This window comes from Equus przewalskii, chromosome 15 (genome assembly GCF_037783145.1).
Source record: "Equus przewalskii isolate Varuska chromosome 15, EquPr2, whole genome shotgun sequence".
NCBI lineage: Eukaryota > Metazoa > Chordata > Mammalia > Perissodactyla > Equidae > Equus > Equus przewalskii.
The window spans coordinates 28,269,081-28,292,188 of NC_091845.1; the positions used below are offsets into that span (position 1 = coordinate 28,269,081).

The window sequence follows — 23,108 nt, forward strand, 5'->3', positions numbered from 1 at the left end:
GAGAGTGAATGTCTACTGAGAAGAAAATACCAAAGGCGAGAGATTCCAAGGAGGAAAACTAGAGCTGAATAATGACCTCAAATGCAACACTGCAGGAAATAAAGAAAAATGTATTTGAACATGAAGAAAAGTTGTTTCCAGTCTCTAATGTACTTGCATCTTTAGAGCCAGGAGAGGGAAATCACCCATACTTTGGTCTATGCCTCTAACCTCCTCACATAGGCTAAACTGGCTCCCGCTTAAAATCTTAAGGAATAACATATATAAACAAAAAGGGAAAAACTTAGCTTTCTCGTCTGCAATTTTTGGGTTGATATTTGAAAGGAAAAGTCAGCAGCTGAGGCTGTCCCTGAATGTCCACCACTGGGAGGCACTGAAGGGGCCCACACCAGTCTTAAGCCTGTAACTCTGTAAAATTGTGTAGCTGTGTTCTTATCAGCCAGTGCTGATAGAGTGTTTACTGTGTATCAGGCACCCAGAAGCAGTGGTATGAGGGGAAAGCCAGAGCCAGACTGCCTGGTGGTGTGACTTCATCTTCCTGTGATTTCCTTCGCTCAACTGTAAAACAAGAATAATAACTACCTAATTTATAGAATGCTATGAAAAGTAAACTAGATAACATTAAGTCCTTATAAGGGTGCTTGGCATTTAGTAAATGTGTAATGAGTTTGAATCACTGTTAGGTGCTAATCACTTTACATGCATGACTCTATGATCCAGGGCTGTCATTACCCCCTTAATGTCATTCCTCATTAACAGTTGGGGAAACTGTGGCTAAGAGAGACCAAGGAGCTTGGCCAAGGTCTACTGTCATTATCAAATGGTGGGGCCAGGCTCACTCCAAAGCTGGCTTCTTCTACCATATATGACCTCTCTAGACCTTAAAATGAACATACATGGTTAGAGACAGCAGAGAACCATATATTACATTTTGAAGAAACTTTCCAACAAAAAAGGGTTGAAACAAATTGCTTTGGCTTTAAGGACAGGCTCAGTTACCTGGAAAATTCACACTGGTATTCTGGTCATCTTCATGATGCCAGGTATATAAGTGTTATAGTATTTACCTTCCTGCCAAGATGCTGAGCTGCTGGAACTGATTGGCTTAAGTAATCTGTTGAAGAAAATATCCTTGCTTACTCTGGCAGTGTGTGGGTACATATATAATTAGTATTAGGATTCCAGAGGGCCTTAAGCCGCTCACTCTGTGACCAATCTCTGTGAAGTTCATTTAACCTGTAGCAGTTCTCTCAACTCTATTCCAGATTTCAACCAAATCTGTCCATGAGCAGGAAGAACCTATAAAATCCCAGCACAGTACTTGGCTGAAGTCAGTCCTGCGCAGACCTTTCCCCCTTCCCACCCCAAGTCCCACGACTGGGCTGTTGTCAGGTACTGTCAACCACCCGTCTAGTTCACAGACCTTGATTTCAGGAACTCAGCCCCGTTCTTGTCTGTCCTCTCAGGCTCCCAGAGGCCAAGCACAGGCCTCTCTCTGTGTTTGCTAATACCTCTGTGTTAACTTAGGAAGATAAAGCAAATATGAAATAAAAGAACATGACTGAAATTTTAGTTCCTTAGTTAGGACACAACAAATAGATTTTTGTCTAAATCAGACTCTTAGGATGCAAGGAGTGTCGTGGAGATTGGAACATTTTATTTCCTGCCATAAAAAGAAATCTCTTTTCATTTATGACACAATGAAGTCAATAAAAAAAGGGCTTCATTATAGTCAAAAGGCCAATGAATCTCCTTTGGAGATAATCTCTGTATAAATAAAATATGCCAACAAGGTTGGTTTAATCCCAAGGGTTTTAAACTGCATGTTTAAAACCCCTTTATATGCTGGCACCCTGCTGAAGCCGGTGACCTTCAAATTATTAAGATGTATTTTAACTGCTGGAAAGGCATGAATCATTTCTGGATTTCTAAGCTACTGGTTAGCAGCAACATTCGTTTTGCAGTGTTCTTTATTTGAAAGTTAGATTTTCTAATTTCCAGAAAAAAGCATTTATAGGGACATTTGTATTTGACAATATGCACATTTGGAAGAGCCCTTTCAATATGCTCTATAAACGGGTTAATTTTATGAGCTAAGTTCTGATTTTAAAAAGCTATATATAATGAAAGTCTAAAAGATAAGAACTATAACAGTGTGAGCAGAATTTGTAGATGATGTTACATATGTAATGCCTCACTAATAATAACTGCAGCGAAAATATTATTCAAGTTTGTTGTTTCAAAAGAATATCCCCAGGTTGGAAACCCTAGACTTTTAAAAGTACTTGTAGGTTTCAGAATAACATGGATCTTAAAGGACGGAAATTGTGACCACTTCAGTATCTCAGAAGATGTCAGTTTATGAAGGGACTGACAGCTAGGTTATTACATTCAATTATGCTTTATCCTCACAGACTAACAATGGGAAACCAGTAACTGTGGAACGGTTGATTTTGAAAAACCATTAATGAAAAATATGAAGAGTTAAAGCCCCTTTCATTCTCCTGCAGGAGTCACAGTTTAACATCTGTGGGCCGGGGCAGGGGGGCGCGGGACACGGCACTTTGCCCATACATCAAACATGGAACAGGCACTGCTATTGAAATTTTCAAGATAAAAGAATTTATGTCACTTCTATAGTGACTGGAACCTAACCTCAAAAGCACTTCTTTCATGTTGAATAAATACTCTTTCATTATGAGTTCTTTCTAATGCGGCGAACTAACCTTAGCCACCATATTCATAGTCTCTAGCATTTCCACATTTTACATAAACATAGGTGAGACCAGGAAAAAACGTCTTCATTCTTACAAGACTGTCCTTGCTATATTAAACCAGAAGAACACACTGAAGATTCTAAATTCCTAAATTTCTTAAAATTAGTAAAACTGATTAACTCAAAATTCCTCAAAAATTCCTATAAACTGCTGTCTCCAAGGGATGCGTATCAAAAGATTAGCAAAGCTTTCCTCAACCATTTGCCTATTTTACATTAATTTTTTAAAGTCAGCGAAACACTGATTCCACTTATGTTTTGGGATTTCAAGACCAGAGCTGTTTATTTATGAATTTTAACCACAGCAGAATCATCCAAAAGTTGCTGATTTAGTGTCTAAATGTGTTCAACATTCAACATATTTATAAATTGCTCCCTAAGTCATTTAAATTTTTAAAAAGGCCTATTTTTGCACAAGGAATTGAAGTATTGGTGGGTTGAGAGTCTTTTTCTTAGGAAGGAAAAGAATAAAGATGACTAGAGAACACAGGTAAGAAGAGATCTTTTGAAGAGGAGGAAACTTCAACAGAAGAAGAATGAAACTCTCTCCAGGAGGATGAAAGAGAACCTAATGGAGAAGAAAATGGTCAGCACCAGTGAAAGAAGATAATGGTAAAGAAAACAACTCAGAAAAAACTCAAGAGAATATTCACATGTATTTGAAAATGCCTTCATTTAATGAAGCAATATCCAAATGAGGAGCCTGAAATCTTGAGATATCAGAACTGTCAGAGTAACATGCCAAAAGGTGCCAGAGCCATTTCTTAGCATCTGTGCTTTGAAGTCACACAGAGAATCCCAATGCTAGCTCCATTTATCTATATAACCTTGGGCAAAATAAATAATGTCTCTGAGCCTAAATTTCTTCATCTGTAAAAAGGGGATACCCACTTGTGTCTACAGGATTGTAGTGAAAATCAACATAGAGCACGTGGTTTGTCAATGCTCGATAAATCTTAGATGATAATGACGATGTTTTCTAAGAAAGGTCAAATGTAAAATAAGTTCTAGCAACAGAGTCTTTTACATATTTTACAGAGATGACCCAGCAGCTCTATTTTACAAGTTTGATACCTGAATTTTCTCTCTCACCCTGTTGTACACATTTTTAACCAGTATAATGGTTCAGTTTATTGGTAGTTGTCTGGAAATATCTTTTTTAAAAACACAATTATAGAAAATGAGAAGTTCAAGTGATAAAATAAATTGATAAACCTGGGGCCCAGTAGTGTTGTTTTTAGGTTTTGAACAAGGATAAAATTAAACGGACATCCAATGAGCAGAATACGTATTCCATATGAGCTCTATAAATATCCTAATATTTTTAGAAATAAGAACAATTAGATAATTCCTAAGGTAAAGCATTTAAATGATCCCAAGGAGGTCTCCATTAAAGAAAAGTGGTGTTGAAAGCTTCAACAGTGAAAATATCTCACAAATTTATTAAAAATTATGTTTTTTCTTATAATGAATTCTGTATGCAAGACACAGTTGTATGGTAAAAACTGGAAGAAACCATAAGAATAAATATATTAATGGATTGTTAAAGTGCTTCATAAATTATAAAATATTTTACAAATGTAATTATTAAATAGGACCATGGGGCTTTATTTAAGAAAAATAAGAGATTGTGATCAAGTTGAAAACTCTTTAAAATAAGGTCATGTAAGGTAAGTCCTTCTCAGTTATGGGTGAAATAAGGTTACTTGTCTGGGCATGCCCCCAGTTAAGGCTATGCTATCTATGAAAACCTGAGAAAACAGAGAAAGAGTAGGCTCACTCTTGGTTTCACTAGGTAAGTCCTTTACATCACACTGCCTTACAGCATTTAGAGTAACTTATTTTTACAAACGTGTTACAACTTGTCAAGGATGCATCTACTCTGCCAACTGAGGTACAACTGAATACTATGGATTTCTCAGTGGAGAATGTGAAGAAATTTTCTTTCCGTATACTTATACCACCAGTGAGTAAGAATTCAGAGAAACTCACATTTAAAGAAATGCCTTTGGGTTGTGAGTATTTTACGTGGCAATTAAATAGGTAGCTGGGAAATGAAGCAGAAAACATTCAAAAGCATTTCTGGTCTAAGACACCTACTCAGATGTGTGGCAAGGCAGGCATGATTGATGGCAGTTTCTGAAGATTCCAGGGAATTGAAAGTCCTAAAGTCCAAGCCAAAGAGCACAGCGAAGCGGGGTGCACCCAGTGGATGCGGTCCAGTGTGAGGGACAATCTTAACTTCAGAACCACGCAAATGCTTGTTCTCCATGGCTGCTGGCATGAGCGATACCATGATTTGGGAAGGAAAGCTTCACCAGCTGACACTTCTGGCTTACTTTATGGTTTCCGAAGTGCTTTTACACATACCAGCTCACGTGATCTTTAATGCTACCTCAATGGCAAGCAGGGCAGACATCCTGCTCACTTTACAGATTCTGGAAACTAAGGCTCAGAGAGGTCAAGGAATTGACCAAAGGTTTCATGGTGGAGGCAGGGCAAGATCCTAGGTTTTCTGACTCCTAATCCAGTGGGAAAAGAAAACAAAACTTAAAAGACAGCCCAAGAAGTACCTCACCATTTAACCTTTTAAAATGGATTTCAACTGCATGGCTACCCAACAGCTGTGGTTGTCAGATGAATCAGTTCAAAGGAGAGAGACGCTCCCAGGCATTTTCCAGAGGTCAACACACGTTCTAGGTGATGCAGGAGGAAAATGCTGATACACACGCTATTGCACAAATCTGGTAGATTCAACAGAAGTACTTATTCTATGGGGATGGAAGACTGATCATTCCTGCCTGTTTCCTCTCCTCTCAAAGGCAGGAGTGCAGTCTCCTTGACCAAGAATAAGGGGTGAGGGTTAGTAGAGAAGAATGCAGAGTAACGCAAAACCTATCCCGTCTGTATGGGAATCGTTTAGCAGCCACAAAATGATCCAGTAGGAACTTACTCAGAGACTTTTCTGCTACCTCTCTTGTTCTGTGTGACCAGCTTTAGTAAGAGTAGCTGACCAGAATGAGGAGAACATGGCCAATTCCAGCAATATCTAATGACTGAACATACACAGACACATAAAGGGCCAATTAAGTTCTCAACCATAATTGCACGTAGTGAAGATGTGCAAACAATAGAAGCATTCCTTCTTGGTACTCAGAGAATGACTGTACTGTACCTCTGAGCTTCACAGCTCTGGCCTTTTAAGACCTCTAGGAAGGTTTGCTGACATTCATTCACTCATTCAGAGAGTTAGAGAATGCCTACTATGTGCCAGGTATTATTCTAGCACTAAAGAGACATCCACTTGCCTTTATGAAGCTCTCATTCTAGTCGGGGGAGACCACAAACAAACAAGTAAAATATATGGTATATTCAACAGTGAAAACTGTTCTGGAGAATGAGGCTGACAAGGGGATAGCGGAGCTGTGGGTGTGTGGGAGGTGACATACAGTAAAAGTAGTGTTTCTGTTCACAAAAGAATAATTAATGTCAAGAGGATGGATGGATAAGACATCTGAAGATAGGTATTTACAAGTACATAATGAAAACCCAGATGAAGAAAGTTCAAATCTGGCAAAAAGGAAAGGATGCAAAATAAAAATAGTGGGAGCCATCTTCAAATCCCACATCCTGACTGTCACAACTAACCCACTGCTGAACTTGTAAATGTCGGTGACATTTGCTAGGGTTTACTATAGTGTCCCCTGCCAGTCCCTACCCCTAACACTAACCGAGGGTGTTATCTCTTTCCGGGACCGGACTAAGAACGTATCCCTAGACTTCCACAAGAACACCCTAAGCAGCAAAACTTCCAGGACGAAGATAAATGATTTTCAGAGTAAGGAATCTTAAGAGAAAAGTAAAAAAAACCCAAACACACAACATACTGCAAATTGTGATTTAAAGCACAAATTGACTATCAAAATGAAATTTAGTCCAAGTAGATTTACAAATATGTTTTTCTCTTTTTCCTACTGTTACTTCCCTTCCCTGCATGTGAATCTATGCTATATTAACTCAGAGTTATCTGTCTCTTTTAAAGAGCCTTTCCTTACTTTGCAGATATGCAAAGGAGCAAAGATTTCCTTAAATTACTCTTAGTTAAGGATCTCCTAGACTGGGCAAGCTTTAAAAGGCTATAAAAATAATGTTTTGTCATAGCTATCCCATAAATCTGAGAACAAAAGAGAAAAACAATTAGCCCATTACAAATCAGAGTATCTCACTTACCCGGAATAGGAATAATAGGAATACTTTCATTGGGGACCACCCGAGGTGAACTGCTATCTTCCACATAGAAATGAGCTGTCTGAAAACATTTTCTGTGCAGGAAAGAAAAACATGCAAACAGTGAGCCCAGAGAAATACACTTTGTCTGAGTTCATCATTTTTCAATTCTTTCACAGATTTTCCCAGCTTTAAATATCACACAGCACTGAGTGCAAACCCATGGAAAAGTAACAAGATACAAGGACAACATTCATCTATTCAAAGAACCCCAAATAGGTGAAGAATATCCATTTTTTATTACACCAGATCTATCCTGAGAGCCAGAAGGAAGGGCGCAGTAATGAACCACTCGAACACAGGGAAACTTGGCACAGACAGAGAAAACTTGCTGTACAAACCGCTAGCATTACCCCACAGTATTTCTAAATTTGCCTTGTTACAGAGGAATAATTTGCTGTTCTAAACCCCCAGCACCAAGTTCAAAATCACACCTCGAACCCTCCCAAATGCAGTCATCAAACAGCCCAAGTACACAATAGCACCACATTGTCAGTGCTGAGCGAAGGCCCCCGAAGCCGCAGACAGCTCTGGAAGGGGGTCAGAGGGGTCCAAGGGGGCAAGCACTCAAAATCAGAGGCCCATGCCAGACAACATGGGAGAAAGGACCTGAAGCCCTCAGGTGTCATCTGCTTGTCTTTTGTTCTGTTCGTTTTTACCTGTACTTCAGGCAGAGCAGGGAGCAAACACTGGTCATCATAGGATAGGCAGAGAACAGAAAAGCCATCAGCAGCTCACTCAGCCTCTGCCTACTGATGCTGGCTGGCCCTCAGCTTTCCAGCATCCACGTCACTGCTCATTGCGGCCCTAATGAGCTGCCGGAAGCACAGGCTGAATATTTAATGAGGCTGCTCAGCGTGAATGGCTATTGTGACCAGAGAAGGGTCCCTGTTCATCTGGCGGAGGGGCTTCACAATAGCTGGCCCTACTGCTGGGTCTTTTAGCCAAGCAGGCGGCATCCTTCTGGTGCTTGGTGTCCCTGGGATCCATCCCACTCCACTGGCATCTCACACCAAGCCCCTTTATCCTCACTATAGCTTTGCTTTTTCTGGGGGCCATATTCCAACCATTTGAGGAAGTAAACTTTTCTTCAGAGTTGTCTTTGCTCATCTAATTGCAAGTATCCTGGGATGATTCTGTTGGACATACTATGTTTCTATGAAGCCAAAGAAGGGAGTTGGGGGGATGGGTTGGAAAAATCAAACTCTTCTATTAGCAAAGGAGATCTTGGTGGGAGCGAGGAGGCCTCCAAGTCACACAGATTATTCTACCTCAGTTTTCCACGGAGCTATTATAACCACACACAATCAGAAGTGATTGCATGTCACAGGACAAAACGTCTCTCTTTAAGCAGCGCCTACTTTCAGTCGGAAAGAAGCTCTGACCAATTGTACGCGTGGGCGCTGCTTTAGGAGCAATTCTGGATTACTGCTCCGTACCATCAGGACATAAATCACTCCCACTCTCAGCATGTGTCGCACAGGCCTGCTCTTGCAGAGCACTGAACAATGATTTTTTTTTCTATGAATTGCCTGTCATTTGTAATATCAATAATAAAACAAGTTTTCATCATTCATTGTCTAGCTGCCTTTATCTAAATTTGGAAAGAATATCAGTCAGTCTGACTCAATCTACATGGATATGCAATGCACAAAATATTCGAGGGCTCTGTTGGTAAGTGGATCTTCTACTAAATGTGCAGTCATGGAAATCCATGTGTAAAAAACATCATTTTGATGTTTGATGTTCGAAATAGCTTCCGTTTCTAAATTTGTCGTCAAGTTTTCCATTCTTGGATTCCTTCCTCCTTCCCCCACCCCAATTTGCACAGATATCCAGCATGTAATATTTGAGTTAAAACTTAGGTTATGGCCCTAGCAAATGAGCTAGAACCTTAACCACTCAGTGTCATAGCTAAGGAACACCTGCTTTTGTTGAGATGTTGGACCATTCAAGCATGTAGTAGCCAAAGAAGTGGTCTATGACACTGAAATGAATGACATGCAATTTACAGGTCAGACTTTAGCTGGAAAAGAAAAATGCACAACAAAACAATGAAATAACTCTTAAGACCAGAATTATTATGCCTATTAAATTTTTATATATAAAGCTATTTTTAGTAAAAAAAATCATTATTGGCCAAGAAACTGTTAAAGTCAAGTGACTGGAAAGGATAAATTGTATTGTGGATTCTTTTTCTGGAAGGATAAGCAGGCAGTTCACCCAGTCTCTCAGCTAGATGTGGAGCTAAAGGTTCCATATACTCTTTGAAAAAAGCAGTGTGTACTGAAGCACATCACTCTCTAGTGCTCCATGTGCTGCTGTTTATAATGGATTTTCCCTGGAGCACCATAACTCTGATTGCCAGAGAACAGCACACCACTGGGGATGAAGGTCAGAGCCCTGGGAGAGACCGCTCTCCACATCTGCACCTTGATGCAGGTCACACATGCCTTTCCTCCCACACAAGCAGTTGTGTGGGCAACTGACTACAGAACTTTGGGGGAAATGTTTTCCCCTACAATAAAGTTTCAATGGACTTGGCAAACATTTATTTAGCACCTGCTGCACAGCGTGGAGTGTGCAGCTAACACATTCTCTGTAATTGCCTAGAAGCCTTAAAACTACTTCCTGAAGGCTGGGTAAGCATTCAAGTAATTTAGAAAGAATTATATACATAATACATAATCTCTGCAGAAAAATTAGGAAATACAAATGAACAAAAAGAAAAACAACCAAAATTACCCCAAATCCTTCCCCCAGTAATCATCACTATTAGCATTCTGGGGTATCCTTCCACACTTTCCCTCATTATTGACTGTTCCTTATCATCTACGATGAGGGGCTGGGAGCTGAATGATAAACAACACAGACAACGTTCCTGCCCTCATGGCACTTACGTTCTCATAGGGAAAAGTAACAACAAACAAGTAAACAAATAATTACACATAGTCAAGAGCTATGAAGAAAATAAAACAGGATGAGGTGGTGATAACTGATGGAGGAGGTGAAGGAGGGGACCTCACTGATGAGGTGGCATTGGAGCTGAGACCTGATTGAAGAGGACCAGTCACGGGAGGTTGAGGAGAAAGACCATTCTAGGCAGATCAAGCAGCTAGTTAAAGAGCCTTAAAGCTGAGAGAGCTCGCACACTGTAGGAAGTGAAAGGAAGCCAGAGGTAAGAGCAGGGAATGGCTGCAGGAGGTAAGAGCCAGATCATGCCAGATGCAAGGCCACAGTCCTCACTGGCATCCAAGAGCAATGGCAAGCCAACGGAGGGCTACAATCCGTGGAGTGGCACACTTCAAAATACTCATTGTGGTTGCTATGTGGTAAATGGAGTAGAGGGCAGCGAGAGTAGGGCAAGGAGATGCATCAGGGGCTGTGGTTGTAACCTCACCTAAATACAGACGGGCTGTTTTCTATTTCGTTTTTAACAAAAACAAGTTTATACTATACATGTCTCCTTGATAACAAATATGAACTAACATCCTCATTAACGTTTGCTCAATTTTCCATTTCATGGATGTACTACATTGTTAGATATTTAATTTATTCCTTTAATAACTATTTCTTATGGGTCTACTTTGGGCGAGGGACTGATCAAGGTGCTAAGTTGTCGTCAACTTTTCACATCATTGACCACACCTAGACGAACACTTTGCATGTACAAATTCTACATTGTGGGTTTAATACCTAAGAAAAGCAGCTGATTCAGCGGCCAATAATGCATAACATTGTATTTTAACTCGCTCATTTCAGAGAGGTCCCACGAGAGATTTTGGTTTTTGACCTTCAGTGGTGTCTAGAAATAAAAATATAAAGGCAAGGATTTTGGAGAAGAGAAAAAGAAAACACACATTTTAATGCCTCTAAACATCTCAATTATGATGTATTCAAAGAGGCCATGTTATCTCTAATTTTGAACTCAGGGGAATGGAGACAGAATTCCCGATAATGCTCAAGTGTGTCACTGGGTATGCATTTTCAATTTTCTATCTAGGTCCAATTCTCTTCCAACTAACTTACTCTAAAAATCTCCCCTTGAATGAAACAGATTCTAGGATCATAAAGAGTCATTTTCTAAAATTATAATTTCTTCACAATGAACATCTGTTTATTTTATGCGAGTACCTTAAAAAGGGAAAATAATAAAGTAGATCATGTTTGAAATAAAAAATACATTTGTAACTTTAACTATAAATTATAGTCCAGTGGATCCTCACTATAAATTGTATATTTTCACCTCTCCTCTTTTTTTTTCTTCCCTTCTCTGCCTGCACCTTCCCCTCTATGTGTCCCCTTTAAGGAACTGAGAACAGATGATAATGTTTTTTCATTGAGCCTGACTGGCCTAGGAAGGAGCCAAATTAGTCCTCTTTGGCTTCCCGTAATCTACCTTTGCAGCATATGTTTTCCTGACACTCTGAGTTTCCCAATTTAAGTGCACCTTAGTTTTTGGAGGGTCCCAATGTCAGTCAATCTTTCTCTTTCTCACTCTCACTCACACATACACACACATACACAATCAGTAAAATTTCAACTAAGCAGTGGCTATCAACCAGCAGTGCATATCTCTTTGGTTTGGGAGCTTTTAAAATGCTCATGTGGATGATCCCCACTCTGGTGATCCTAGCTGAGCAGGTCCAGGGTGGGGCACAGGCTTGTGTATTCTGAAAAATCTCCCCTGAGGGTTCTTGTGTGCACTGTCCCCGGTTAAGGACCACCGTGATCAAGGGAAAACAGTCCTGAGAGTCTGCTGTACTGTCACTAGGAAAGCCACTAAAGAAGAAAACAACCTTGAATGGCAGGTACCATAAAAGTACCCATAAACTAAGACTCTAGAATTCATATGGTCCCATATGGGATAGAAAACAGTAGTTAGGAATTCAAGGATATTAATATAATCATCTCAAGAACAGAAAGAAAAACTGTATTGCACACACTTGAATAAGAATTTGAAAGGTCTTCTCCATTTCTGTTATAACCTGAGGGCTCAGAAATAGAATGGAATTCTCTAAGCTGGAGCAAACAGTTCAGCCTCTCATATTGAATAAAAGTCTTTTCTCAGATCACAGAAAAAACATATTTCTCAAATGAAAGTTTTTCCTCCTAAAGCTACCTTTTAAACCACCTTTTGGACTGCTCTACTTGTCTCCTGGCAAAATAAATTTTATTTTTTATGAAGGACTTGAATTTGTCAATATTTACTCATTCAGTAGTTCACGATGTTCTGATGTCCGGAATTCCAGGTGTCCTACCACTTGCACACATCTGAAAACCACTGAATTAGATGGCTTTCTAAACGCCCCCCCCCCCCCCCGCCCCATGAAGAAAGTACAGAGACAGAGTTACATCAAACATTCACTAAATACTTCTAGATGGGAGCAAGAAAGAGACATCCCAGTTTGCATGAAGCAATTTTTCCTCAATTCAAACTCAATGGATGTGAATGAAAATGAAATGGGAGATGTGAATCTTTTGGTCCCTGACTTGGCCGCACTTCTCATATGCCTCTCACAGAGTAAGCATCTCGCCATGCTGAATGAGAGTCAACTGTTTAAAGGGATGCATTTTTCATACACCACAGCCCCTAAATACAAGCCAAAAGCTTCTGGTGCTTGACCAAAGATGGCCAACATATTAGATCTATGCACATCTCACAGAAGGTTCTAAGTAGCAAAATAGAAACAAGCTTTCTGTATTACTCTCCATTCATTCATCCCTTTTTAGAAAACCAACATGAACTCATATATTTTAAGATTTCTAAGAAAGGCTTGACTGGAAGACAGGAGGATAATGTGCAATATCCTCTCCAGGAGCTGAACAAATCAATGTGGATTCTGGCTAGCAGCTCCCTTGGTCTCAAGCCCACACTCCATGATCTGTGGTCCAGACCCATATGATGCCTGAAAGCCTTGCGCATGAATGGATCAACCCATGAACAGTTTAAGCTTACAGTCATGAACATTTGGTCTTGGACTGAAATTTCTAAAAATAACCTTTCATTCTTTTAGATAAGGAGATATTTTGAAGAGAGAGATTTTTTCAAAAATAAAAAATTCGGGGCTGGCCCGGTGGCGCAGCGGTTAAGTTCGCACATTCCGCTTCTCGGTGGCCCAGGGTTCCCAGGTTCGGATTCTGGGTGTGGACATGGCACCGCTTGGCACGCCATGCTGTGGTAGGCGTCCCACGTATAAAGTAGAGGAAGATGGGCACAGATGTTAGCTCAGGGCCAGGCTTCCTCAGCAAAAAGAGGAGGACTGGCAGTAGTTAGCTCAGGGCCAGTCTTCCTCAAAAAAAAAAATTTAAAAAAATTCTACGCTTGAGAGAGCACAGCACATGTCAGAGGACATCTAGTCAGGATGCAGTAAATATCGACCAATATCAGTAAGTCATCAATGTCAATTCCCTGAGCTCCCATGGAAACACACACACTGCCAGCATATGACAGACCTGGTGTGTTTAATTGGCCCTCTTGACTAATGAAACACATACACACACAAAACCGACCACAGCTGCTCTGACAGTGCTTTATAAGTATCAGCAAATAGTCAAGTTACAGAGGCTCACTATTCAAACAAAATGCAGCAAATTATAAGGATAAGCAGGAAATCTCTAGACCCTCCATCCTCCTCCCCATTTCTATCAGGAATCTGGCACATTCTTAGATCAGGACACCCAGAATGACCAAAGTTCTACAGTCAGGCTTTCCTTTCTGCTGCTCCTGTTTTTCCAGGGGCCCACTTAGATAACCTTTGATATGTCCAATTTTCTTAAATCTCTTTCTGCCCCTCTGACAAGGATCTGGGAATACTTTAGGTGACTGATACTGATTTTGAGTCCAGAAGTAGTATTAGAAATGTCTGGAATTCCACTCAGCACTGCTATATATCAAAAAGGCTCCTCAAAAGGCAGCACCCCATCCCCCTGCTTACAGGAGAGGGTTTCTGAGGTCTAGAGACATCGAGGTCAAAATGTGCATCCCTTCAATGACCTTGAGATATCACACTGATCTCACCCAGGGTCCTTGGCTCACAGCTACACCACCCTCAACATCACTGTGACCGCTGGCGCACAGGTTAGAGAGAATCACCACACAATTTCTAGACTCCTGTGAAAATCTGGCATTACAAAATAACCAAATATTATATATAGGGATTAGAAACCAAGTCACTGTCTTCAAATTAAGTTCAACGGTTTTATAATCACATCAGGGTGACAAGGAGTTTGTCTGCAGTGTGCAACTCAAAATGTTAATTGCAGACTAGAATGGGCAGTTGGCTGAGCTGCTGTTGAATATTAATTAAGCAATCTTAACTGATTTATAGACTGCCCTCATTTAAATTTACAGTGGCACACCCGCTAATAATCCCATTTATTCTCATGCTGTCGAGTACAGAAATCACATTAATATTTACTTTTGTCATGAATCTGTTGTAGTAAACTGTGTATGAGTAAGAGCCACTTATAAATAGAAAGCTGAAAACGTTTACATGCCTTCAAGGAAGATGATTGAGAGATGTGTTAAAAAGACATGCATTGATTTATTAGTGCAAAATGTTCAAGAAATTGAAGAAACAAGGACAACAATAGAAGGGAAAGGCTGTGGGCGTTGTTGGGCTTTTCCTCAGAAGAGAGTCTGCTTGAAATTAACTCTGGGGTCCCACTTGGAAAAGAGCCCAATGGAAGTTCTGAGTTGGGATTTTGCATATGCAACCACTCATTTGCCGTTATGCCTCCTTTACAGTATGGTAAATGATTCTGTTTGTAAAACTCAGCTTTTACTGGTAGTATCTTTTCAGGAAGGGATCTTCTAGAAGGAAAAATTCAGAATTGTGCTTATTTGCATACTCTCCAAACCATTAAAGGGACATGGGATCTGACAAATATGAATGTACTTTTGGGGATAATGAAATGGCATATTTCATATTGGGGCCATCCTGGAAATCCTGGGGCATATGGTTGTCATACCTTGGATAAGCGGGGCTTGTCACATGTGAGGAGGAAAGGAAAGGAAGAAGGGGAAAGAAAAGCAAACAAAATCGTATTGAAGATGGATAGGGTGTGAGAGAGGATACGGATATTAAATGAGGAGAAAATTTTTCAAAATATTTTGGATTTCACATGGTTGGAGAGATGTCCCATCAAGTCTTGTTATAGCTGGAAATGTCAAAAATCTGATTTCTGCAGTAAGAATTTTATTGGAAGATACAAATTGCCTGCAATTAACATCTTAGGATGGTGGAAGAATATTAACAAATCATATACACATAAGTGGTCTCAAGGCAATATACTTTCTTGCTAAACATTCAGTTTGCCAAGAAATCCTTGCAGACACCCAGGAATGACTGAAGTACTGGTAATACTTTCCAGGAGATAAAGAGAGCAAAGATCATTTCATAAACCACATGTTGACCAGAAAAAGAACCTGAACAGGGGGGGTTTTATGTTACCGCTGGCTGGAAGGAAGTGAGCTGTGGACAGTGCTTCCCAGAGCTCCGCGCTCTCACCTAGAAAAGAAGGCTGGAAGGCGGGGGCTTTGAGGTAGCAGTGTTACACTTAGTTAGAACTCTGGCCTGGAATGTTCTCAACTTCTGGACTGAGGCTTGAGGGACTCTCCCTCTCATCTTTCCAGTGTTTCAAGCACTGACACAACCCCCCACTGATTGGGGAGGTGAATGGGGACGTGATCCATCTCAACTTGGGCAGGAGGTAGGAAACGGAAATTCACATTTTACTTACTGCGTGTATGATTCAGTATATCGTAAAATAAGCTGGTAAAAACTTTTTGGCAATTACTTATTTCATTAACATACTGACTGAAAGAAGTCTAACTTTTGCTGTAAGCACTTATTTTAAGGATCTACAGGGGTATTACGTGCCTCTTCACTAAATGGCCCCAGATTCTAGTACTCTTTAAATACTTGGGACCAGCTGGGAAAAAAAGTTGATTCAAACATCACTCTATCTACTAGATTAAATTCCAAATGACTTAAGAATATTAAAATTTGACACCCTAGAAGTACTTAAAAAAAAGTAACCTCAGAATGGAGACAGACTTTCTAATGGTGACTGAAAATCCAGCAACCAAAAGAGAAACTTATGGACAGAGGTGACCATAGAACAGTCAAAGAAGCAGCATAAACGTGGTTAAAAGACAAACCACAGATTAGGAGAAAAATATTTGCAACTCGTGTTGCTGACAAGGGTGCCCTCTCGATTAGAAAAAAGCCAATTACATAAAGGAAGACTGAACAAAAGATATAAACAGTTTCCAGCAGCAGAAATTCAAATTCAAATTCACTAATAATAAGAGAAAATACATTAAAACTACATTAAGACACCATTTTTCTTCACCTATGAAGTTAAAAAATGCTGAAGTTTGAGAACACACTGTGCTGGGAAAGCTGTGGAGAAATAGGCCCCTTGTGTGTTGCTGATGGAAGCCCACCTTAGTGTCTCAACAGGGAGGGCAATGTGGCACCACCCACTGAAATTACCAACGCACACAGCTTGTAATACAGCCAATTTCTTGAATTTATCCTACAGAGAGGCTTCACTCACAAAATGACACATAAAGTTATTCCCCGCCCTATCGTTTCTAATAACAAAAGACTGGGAACAACCAAAACGACAGCCACAGGGGAGTGGCTCAACAAATCATGACACATCTATGCTAAGAAGCATCATGCTTCTGTAAAAAAGAATGAGGAAACTATGTATGCATACAGAAAAACAGCATTCGGTGAAAAAAAGCAAGGTCTTTGACAGTGTATGCAGTATTCTACTGTGTAAGAGGAGATAGGGGATACAGATTCATAGTTGCTTACACACACACACACACACACACACATACATACACACACACCCACAACCACCTCTGGAAGAACAGACAAACTAGTAGAGGTTACCTATTTTCGAGGGGTAGGAAGCAGGGTAGGTAGGTGACAGGATAGAGATCGAGGGGTATAAATAATTTTAAATTTTTTGAGTTTTCAACCATGTCAAGTATTACCTATTCAAAATTTAAATCAACAACTTTTTAAAAAATTAAATGCTTGGGTCTGATTTTTATTGTTTTTTTTTCTTCTTTCTGGGGGGACAATCGGCTGTCACTTCTTCCATGAGCCTTCGTCCTACCTTTAGCGATCCCGTCCACTCTAGGACCACATAGCCCCTTCCTCTGCTGTGGAGGAGGAGCGTTTAACAAGTGAGGTGAGATGAAGGGCCAAATGGTACTGCCCCGAGGTGGATGAGCAGCGACTTTTGTTCAGAGCTGCCACTTAGGCAGCTTTTTTGGCTTTTCTCCTGATTCCCCACCACATTTTGGATGGGAAACAGGCCAGGAGAGGAAATGAGAGTGGTCAGAAAGAGGCAAAGGTGAGAGACGAAAGGCTGATGGAAGCGTTCCCTGATGTGGTCCAGCTCTCGGAGCAGCCTGGCAGAGGAGGGAGGGGCCCCTGTCGTCCGGAATGCTTTTTATAGAGCAGCAAGGCTAGAACTGGGTCAGGAGGCTGCCGCAAAAGCTCCCAGGGACAGAATGGAGGGAGGAGGGGGGGATCTGGGCTGGTGGTCTTCAGTACACAGAACCCTCAGGAGGAATGAGGAACTGCAGGATCTGGAGGAAAGTATGGCAGGGTGGCCAGCATAAAGAAAGGCAGAGACTCTGAGCCCCTTGAGGACAAGATGTATACCCGGAGCATCTCTTCACCATGGAATACATAGTTAGCACAGCACGTGGAACAGTGAGGAGAATGGGCGCTGCGCAGGTGTCAGACACCAGCGTGGGAGTCTCACCTGAGCACCTAAGGAGGGTGGGCTAGCCAAGGGACTTCTCAGAGCCTCCAATTCGTTATCTTCATAACGGGGAGATACATTTCACACACTAAGCATTTTACATATCTACCTCATTTAATCTTCACAACAACCCCATGAAAGGGAACTATCATTAGACCCATTTTCTAGATGAGGAAATTGAGGCTCAGAGGGCTTCAGGAAGTTACTCAAGATCACAAAGCCAGGAAGAGGTAGAGCCACAGTTAGAACCCACACCTCCCTGAGCCAAAGATGGTCTTTCTTAGCTACTACACTATAAAAAAAGTAAAGTAAAATATATGATTCATAATTAGGTGAATTCTATAAATATGTGCCGTTTCCCAAGATGGTTCTCAACTTCTAGACCTAAATGAAACTGACTGTGCTTCTCCCAAGCTTCAGAAAATCAGAAGCAGAGAAGAAACCAGAGGGCCTGAGCACCCTGTAACAAAATGCCTCTTAGGATCAAAAATACATCTATAAGGAGCCCACTGCCACATTTGGGGCCAAGTATGTAGATTTGAGTTAATATAGTCCACCTGGCTACGGCACGGTTTCTGGAGAGGACTTAGAAACTAGATGTGCATTTATCTTTGTGCTGTCCGTGAGGTGATGCTGGCTTTTTAAAGTGTTACAGTCAAAATCACATTATATTTATAATGGACTGGGCATAAAAGTTAGGCATTTATGTGATGTCCAAGGTTCTCTCTCTCTCAAGATTAGATCTTTGAATCTAAAGCTATACAGAGAGGTTCCTAATTCAGTTTTCACTCTTGGAGTTTTGAAAATGGATTAGAAATTGAAGACTTCAATAAGTACAAAGAGATCATAGAAAGAATAATTACATTACCAGTGTCAGCAGTTATTGCCTTTCCCCGCAACGCCAAAATCGCACAGTACAGCTTATAAGAAAGAGACCATGGACTTTCTCATTAATCTTTCATAATTCTTGGACTGTACCTCCTCAGATCTCGCAGGTATGCCTGACTGTAGTGGATGGATCTGTAAAATTTCTTCTCAATCATCTGATTTGCCCACAACCAATGAAGACAAATCATTCCACATAAAAATTCTAAGAAAAATTCTATAAATTCGTTCATTTTAAGTAGTAGGGAACTACTCACAACATAATATTGATTAGAGAATTAACCTAATTAGCAATTCAGTATTAAAATATTACTTACCATATTAACATTAAGTGGAGTTTGCTTAGGATAAGCCTTACAGAAACATTATCAAGAGCCTCATGTGTGGCGATAAAGATTGCACAATCTTGACTTCTAAAGGATTATTATAAATTTTTCCAGGACAGTAATTTTTCTAAGTATTCAAGTTACCTAGAACTCATACATTTTTATTACTTTTTAAATTTCACTCTTCTCATAGAAAAATATCTGATGTATCCCCATTTGCTCACTTCTCTCTTCCCTCCTACTCTTTATCCCTAACTTATCTATAAATTTAGGTTTCTAAAAGATACTTTTTCACTTGTAAGGCTAAATGCATGCATAATGTGTGTGTTTATTTTTAAAAAGCTCTAAAACATGCAAACATCTGAAATTTCGGAAAGAAAATGGATGCAACTGACATACAAACACACAACACCCCCAGGACCATCCTAGAAACAAAGACACACCCCACCCAAAATTGCAAAATAAAGCAAAGCAAGCACACACAGGAAATACTTTAATTGCTACCAGCTACCCGCAAGCTGCACTGGTATTTGCAAGTCTTACTTTTGGGAGTTGGGGTAGAACAGGTGAGTTTCAGAATCGTGCTGTCTAGAGGACTTCAATCCCCATGGCAACAAAAGAAAATCTGGCAAGCCAGTCCCGGCCAAAGAGACACCCCCCTCAAGCTTGACCGCCCCTCACCTGCTCCCCTTCTCTCCTCTCTCCCCAGAAGAAGGCACTTCACGGAAACGTCTGGGAAAGCCCTTGGACTTTATTTTGTTACACCCTCTAAATGGACAAAAAACAAAAGAGAACAGGTGTAGAAGACAGTATTTTCAATTGGCCACCAAGAGTTCCACACAAATGCCCTCCCTCCCATCTAACACAGGCATTCCCCAGCATTAGGCCTCATTTGGACATTTTCAAAAGAGAAAGCTTACACACAAAGGTGGCTGGGTTTATTAAGCTTTTTTATACTGAGGTAAGAAATAATGAAATGGGAACTTTACTCTTAAAAAGTTGTCTTTACATATTAGAACATACTAGAACCCTGTGTTACTTCTGCTAATGACAGCAGGTAAGGATACCACAAACCCCATAATGACCCTTCTCATCTATACACCTATCCTTCCACCTTTGACACAATGTCTGGACAAACAGGATTGCTTTATTGGAATAAACAGAACTAGGCAGGAATCTACCAGATGCCATTTGAACCCCCTTCTGCCACAAATTTCTCTGAATTTGGTGCTGTTAGATCTGGGATTTTCTCTTTTCCCCATGCATTCCTCTCATCTCTAGACATTTCCTTGATTCACAAAACAATTGTGGAATACACAGGAGCAGCACCTCAGAGAAGGTGAGGGTAGCAGGTGGCAAGTTATTACTACAAACTAAGTTTAATATTTAGTTTCCATTTAAAACTTAAATACCCATAGCATTTGAGATGTGGCTCTAGCATTTGAAAGACGCACTTCTGTCACACAAGAACACTTGAAAGTGTTTAATTATATTTAATCCCCAAACCACCTGGACTATAGGATTTCACAGTGAAATGACTCCTATTCTTTCCAAACCCTGTTGATAAAACAGCAAAGACAAACTTGTATATACGAAAGTTCTCTTATAGAAGCTCTGTTGAATGCCACCCAGAACTCTGAACTCAGGGATGTAATTCCAAAGAACGTTTGTTAATTTCTGATTCACTTGCTGGCTTTTTACTTCTAGGAATGAACATCCTGATTCTTGAGTGTTTGGCTTTTCTTCTCCCTTAATACAAGCTTTCACTTATTTTGATAATTATTAGATTCCATATCGGGTAAAAGTGCTTGGCAGGGGAACCAAAACTTGGAGAAGTCAAAACTTGAGAATATGACTCAAAAGGGGGTGGAGGGGGGTGGGCGGCAGGGAGTGTGCTGTAATTCAGAACTTCTTGTCTCCCTCTATTGAGTACATTCTGGAACTACAACCACTGTCCTCAAAACATCACAAACGTACTCAGTGTGGCTATGAACATTAATCTGAAGAAATCACGAGTGTGTTGGAGTGTTTTTGTAAATTTTCATAAAAACTTGAAATTTGCAGCTTCCTAAAATATTTAGACTTCTTCTCAACCCTTAGCCCTACTCTGAATTCTGCCAGATTCACTCTTTCGGGAATTTTGGAGCGGAGCCGGCTATCTCCGCAGTTTTGCCTCACACACAATCACAGGCGCTTAAAACTACCACCCGTAAACTGACAACACTTCGCTGAGAAGCAAATGCCACAAAACCAATAACTAATATCTCGAATAATCAAGGGAGTCACCTGAGCAAACCGCAGAACCGACACAATCAACCCTGGGAGAGAGGACCTTTAATTCAAGTAATCCAAGAAACGGTGTCGGTTATGTAGAATAGACTAGACATAGAAGGAGTTTCCCTTTCCTGAAAAGTGAGCTTGGTTTAAAAATGTATCTGTTCACTCCTTCCTTAACAGAATCAGTCCGGTCTTTCAAGTATCATGGAGGATGTTTAAATGGCAACCTTTAGCAGTCAATCTCTCCCTGCTTTTGTCTAATGACTACGTGTTAGTCTGTTCCAAGAGCTTCGACTGGCATCTCAGGGCCAACTCGACAGCAGGGGGCCGGTTACTATAACAACTGACAGTTCTCATGAATTCTGAAAGGCCCCCGAGTAGCCATTTGGGAAACAGTTATTGAGCAAAAAGTTGCCTGGGATCGGCAGCATTAGCCACCACGTGACCCAGATCTTGCTGCACACAGCTACAGGGAGAGAGGAAAAAAAGGCGCCCACCTCCAGGAACAGCTGGGGACCTCCAAAGGCTCCCCACCCCCATGCCTTTTAGCATCTCAGAGCAAGACAGTTTAACACCGCAGTGTCATCAGAAACTCAAACCCTCTGAGGCAAGCCATGTCTTGGCATCATGAACTCTGCTTTAGCTTTCTCCTCTGGCTTGACACATTGTCAGGCTTTGAAGAGCTGAATTGTAAAACTTATTCCTAATGATTAAAAAGAGAAATTCTTGAAATATGGCCACAGATACAGGTTCCAGAAAGAAATGAGTGACATGGGCAGTCATCAGTTTTAAAAGAAAAAATGATGCCTGGAATACTTGTCGTCCCAGGAGTGGTCTGTTTGCAGAAAAGATAAAGGTGATCACACATACATCCAAAAATTGTGATTTGGAAGCTTGGATTTTCCTAGACTTGAGAAAAGTTGTATACAAACCTATCTTTTGATTTTCATTCCCTCCCACACGCGAGCCACACAAGAGCAGCTTGACAGACCCAGAGCCTTTATACACGCCGGATCTCCTGGAAAAGAATCTGATCCTACTCATAAAAGCGGACTTGATTTTGCATAGAGGAAGGGCAGTTTGAGGGCGTTTTCCCTCTGGTGGTACAGACCATGCAATGACCGAGTGCTTCTCGGTCAGCTCTGACACAGTGATCTCTGCCCCAGGCATTTGTCCTTTGTCTCTTTTCTGTGAAAATCACAGCCAAACATCTCCTCCTCCAGGAAGCCTTCCCTGACTCTGTGTCCCTCCCATCCCACTCTGGTGAAGGTCAAGTCCCTCCCAGAGCACAGTCTCCCTTCATCACCACTACAGTGGTGATGCACCTTTAGCCTCCGCAGGGGCCAGTCAAGGAACCTCGGGGAAGCAGGGACTGGCAGACTAGAGGGCTGGGGGAGGGTAGCTCTGTCCAGCCCACCAATGCCACAAGGGAATGAGAGAATCCGAGAACAATGCTGCCAGATCTCCCTATTTATCATGAGAACCCAGACAGCTAGATTTTAAATAAAATCTTCCTAGTCTCAAAATAATTCTGATTTTTAAAAATAGTATGTCAGCTATATAAAACAGATCTGGAGGTCACCAGATCTGACCTCTATTTAGGATAACCTTTGTTTACCTGCTCATCTCCTCCATTAACCTAAAAGCTATGTCTCCTTGCTGAATCCCCAATGCCTGGCACAAACTAGATGCTTAAGAAATGTCTTTGGGGTCAGCTCCAGTGGCCCAGTGATTAAGTTCAGTGCGCTGTGCTTAGT

General features: G+C 40.8%; 1 protein-coding gene across 6 annotated transcripts in view; it reads right to left on the minus strand.

Moving 5' to 3' along the window:
• PTPRG (protein tyrosine phosphatase receptor type G) overlaps positions 1 to 23,108 on the minus strand; it is a 676,181-nt gene that overhangs the window by 47,631 nt on the left and 605,442 nt on the right. For 3 of the 6 annotated variants that reach the window (XM_070576962.1, XM_070576961.1, XM_070576963.1), the window contains exons 14-15: positions 19,756 to 19,842; positions 7,007 to 7,098 (exon numbers count right to left, since the gene is read on the minus strand). In XM_070576962.1, the coding sequence (XP_070433063.1) occupies positions 7,007 to 7,098; positions 19,756 to 19,842 (179 nt within the window). The remainder of the gene's footprint in view (positions 1 to 7,006; positions 7,099 to 19,755; positions 19,843 to 23,108) is intronic. The other 3 variants (XM_070576964.1, XM_070576965.1, XM_070576966.1) reach the window with 1 other exon arrangement.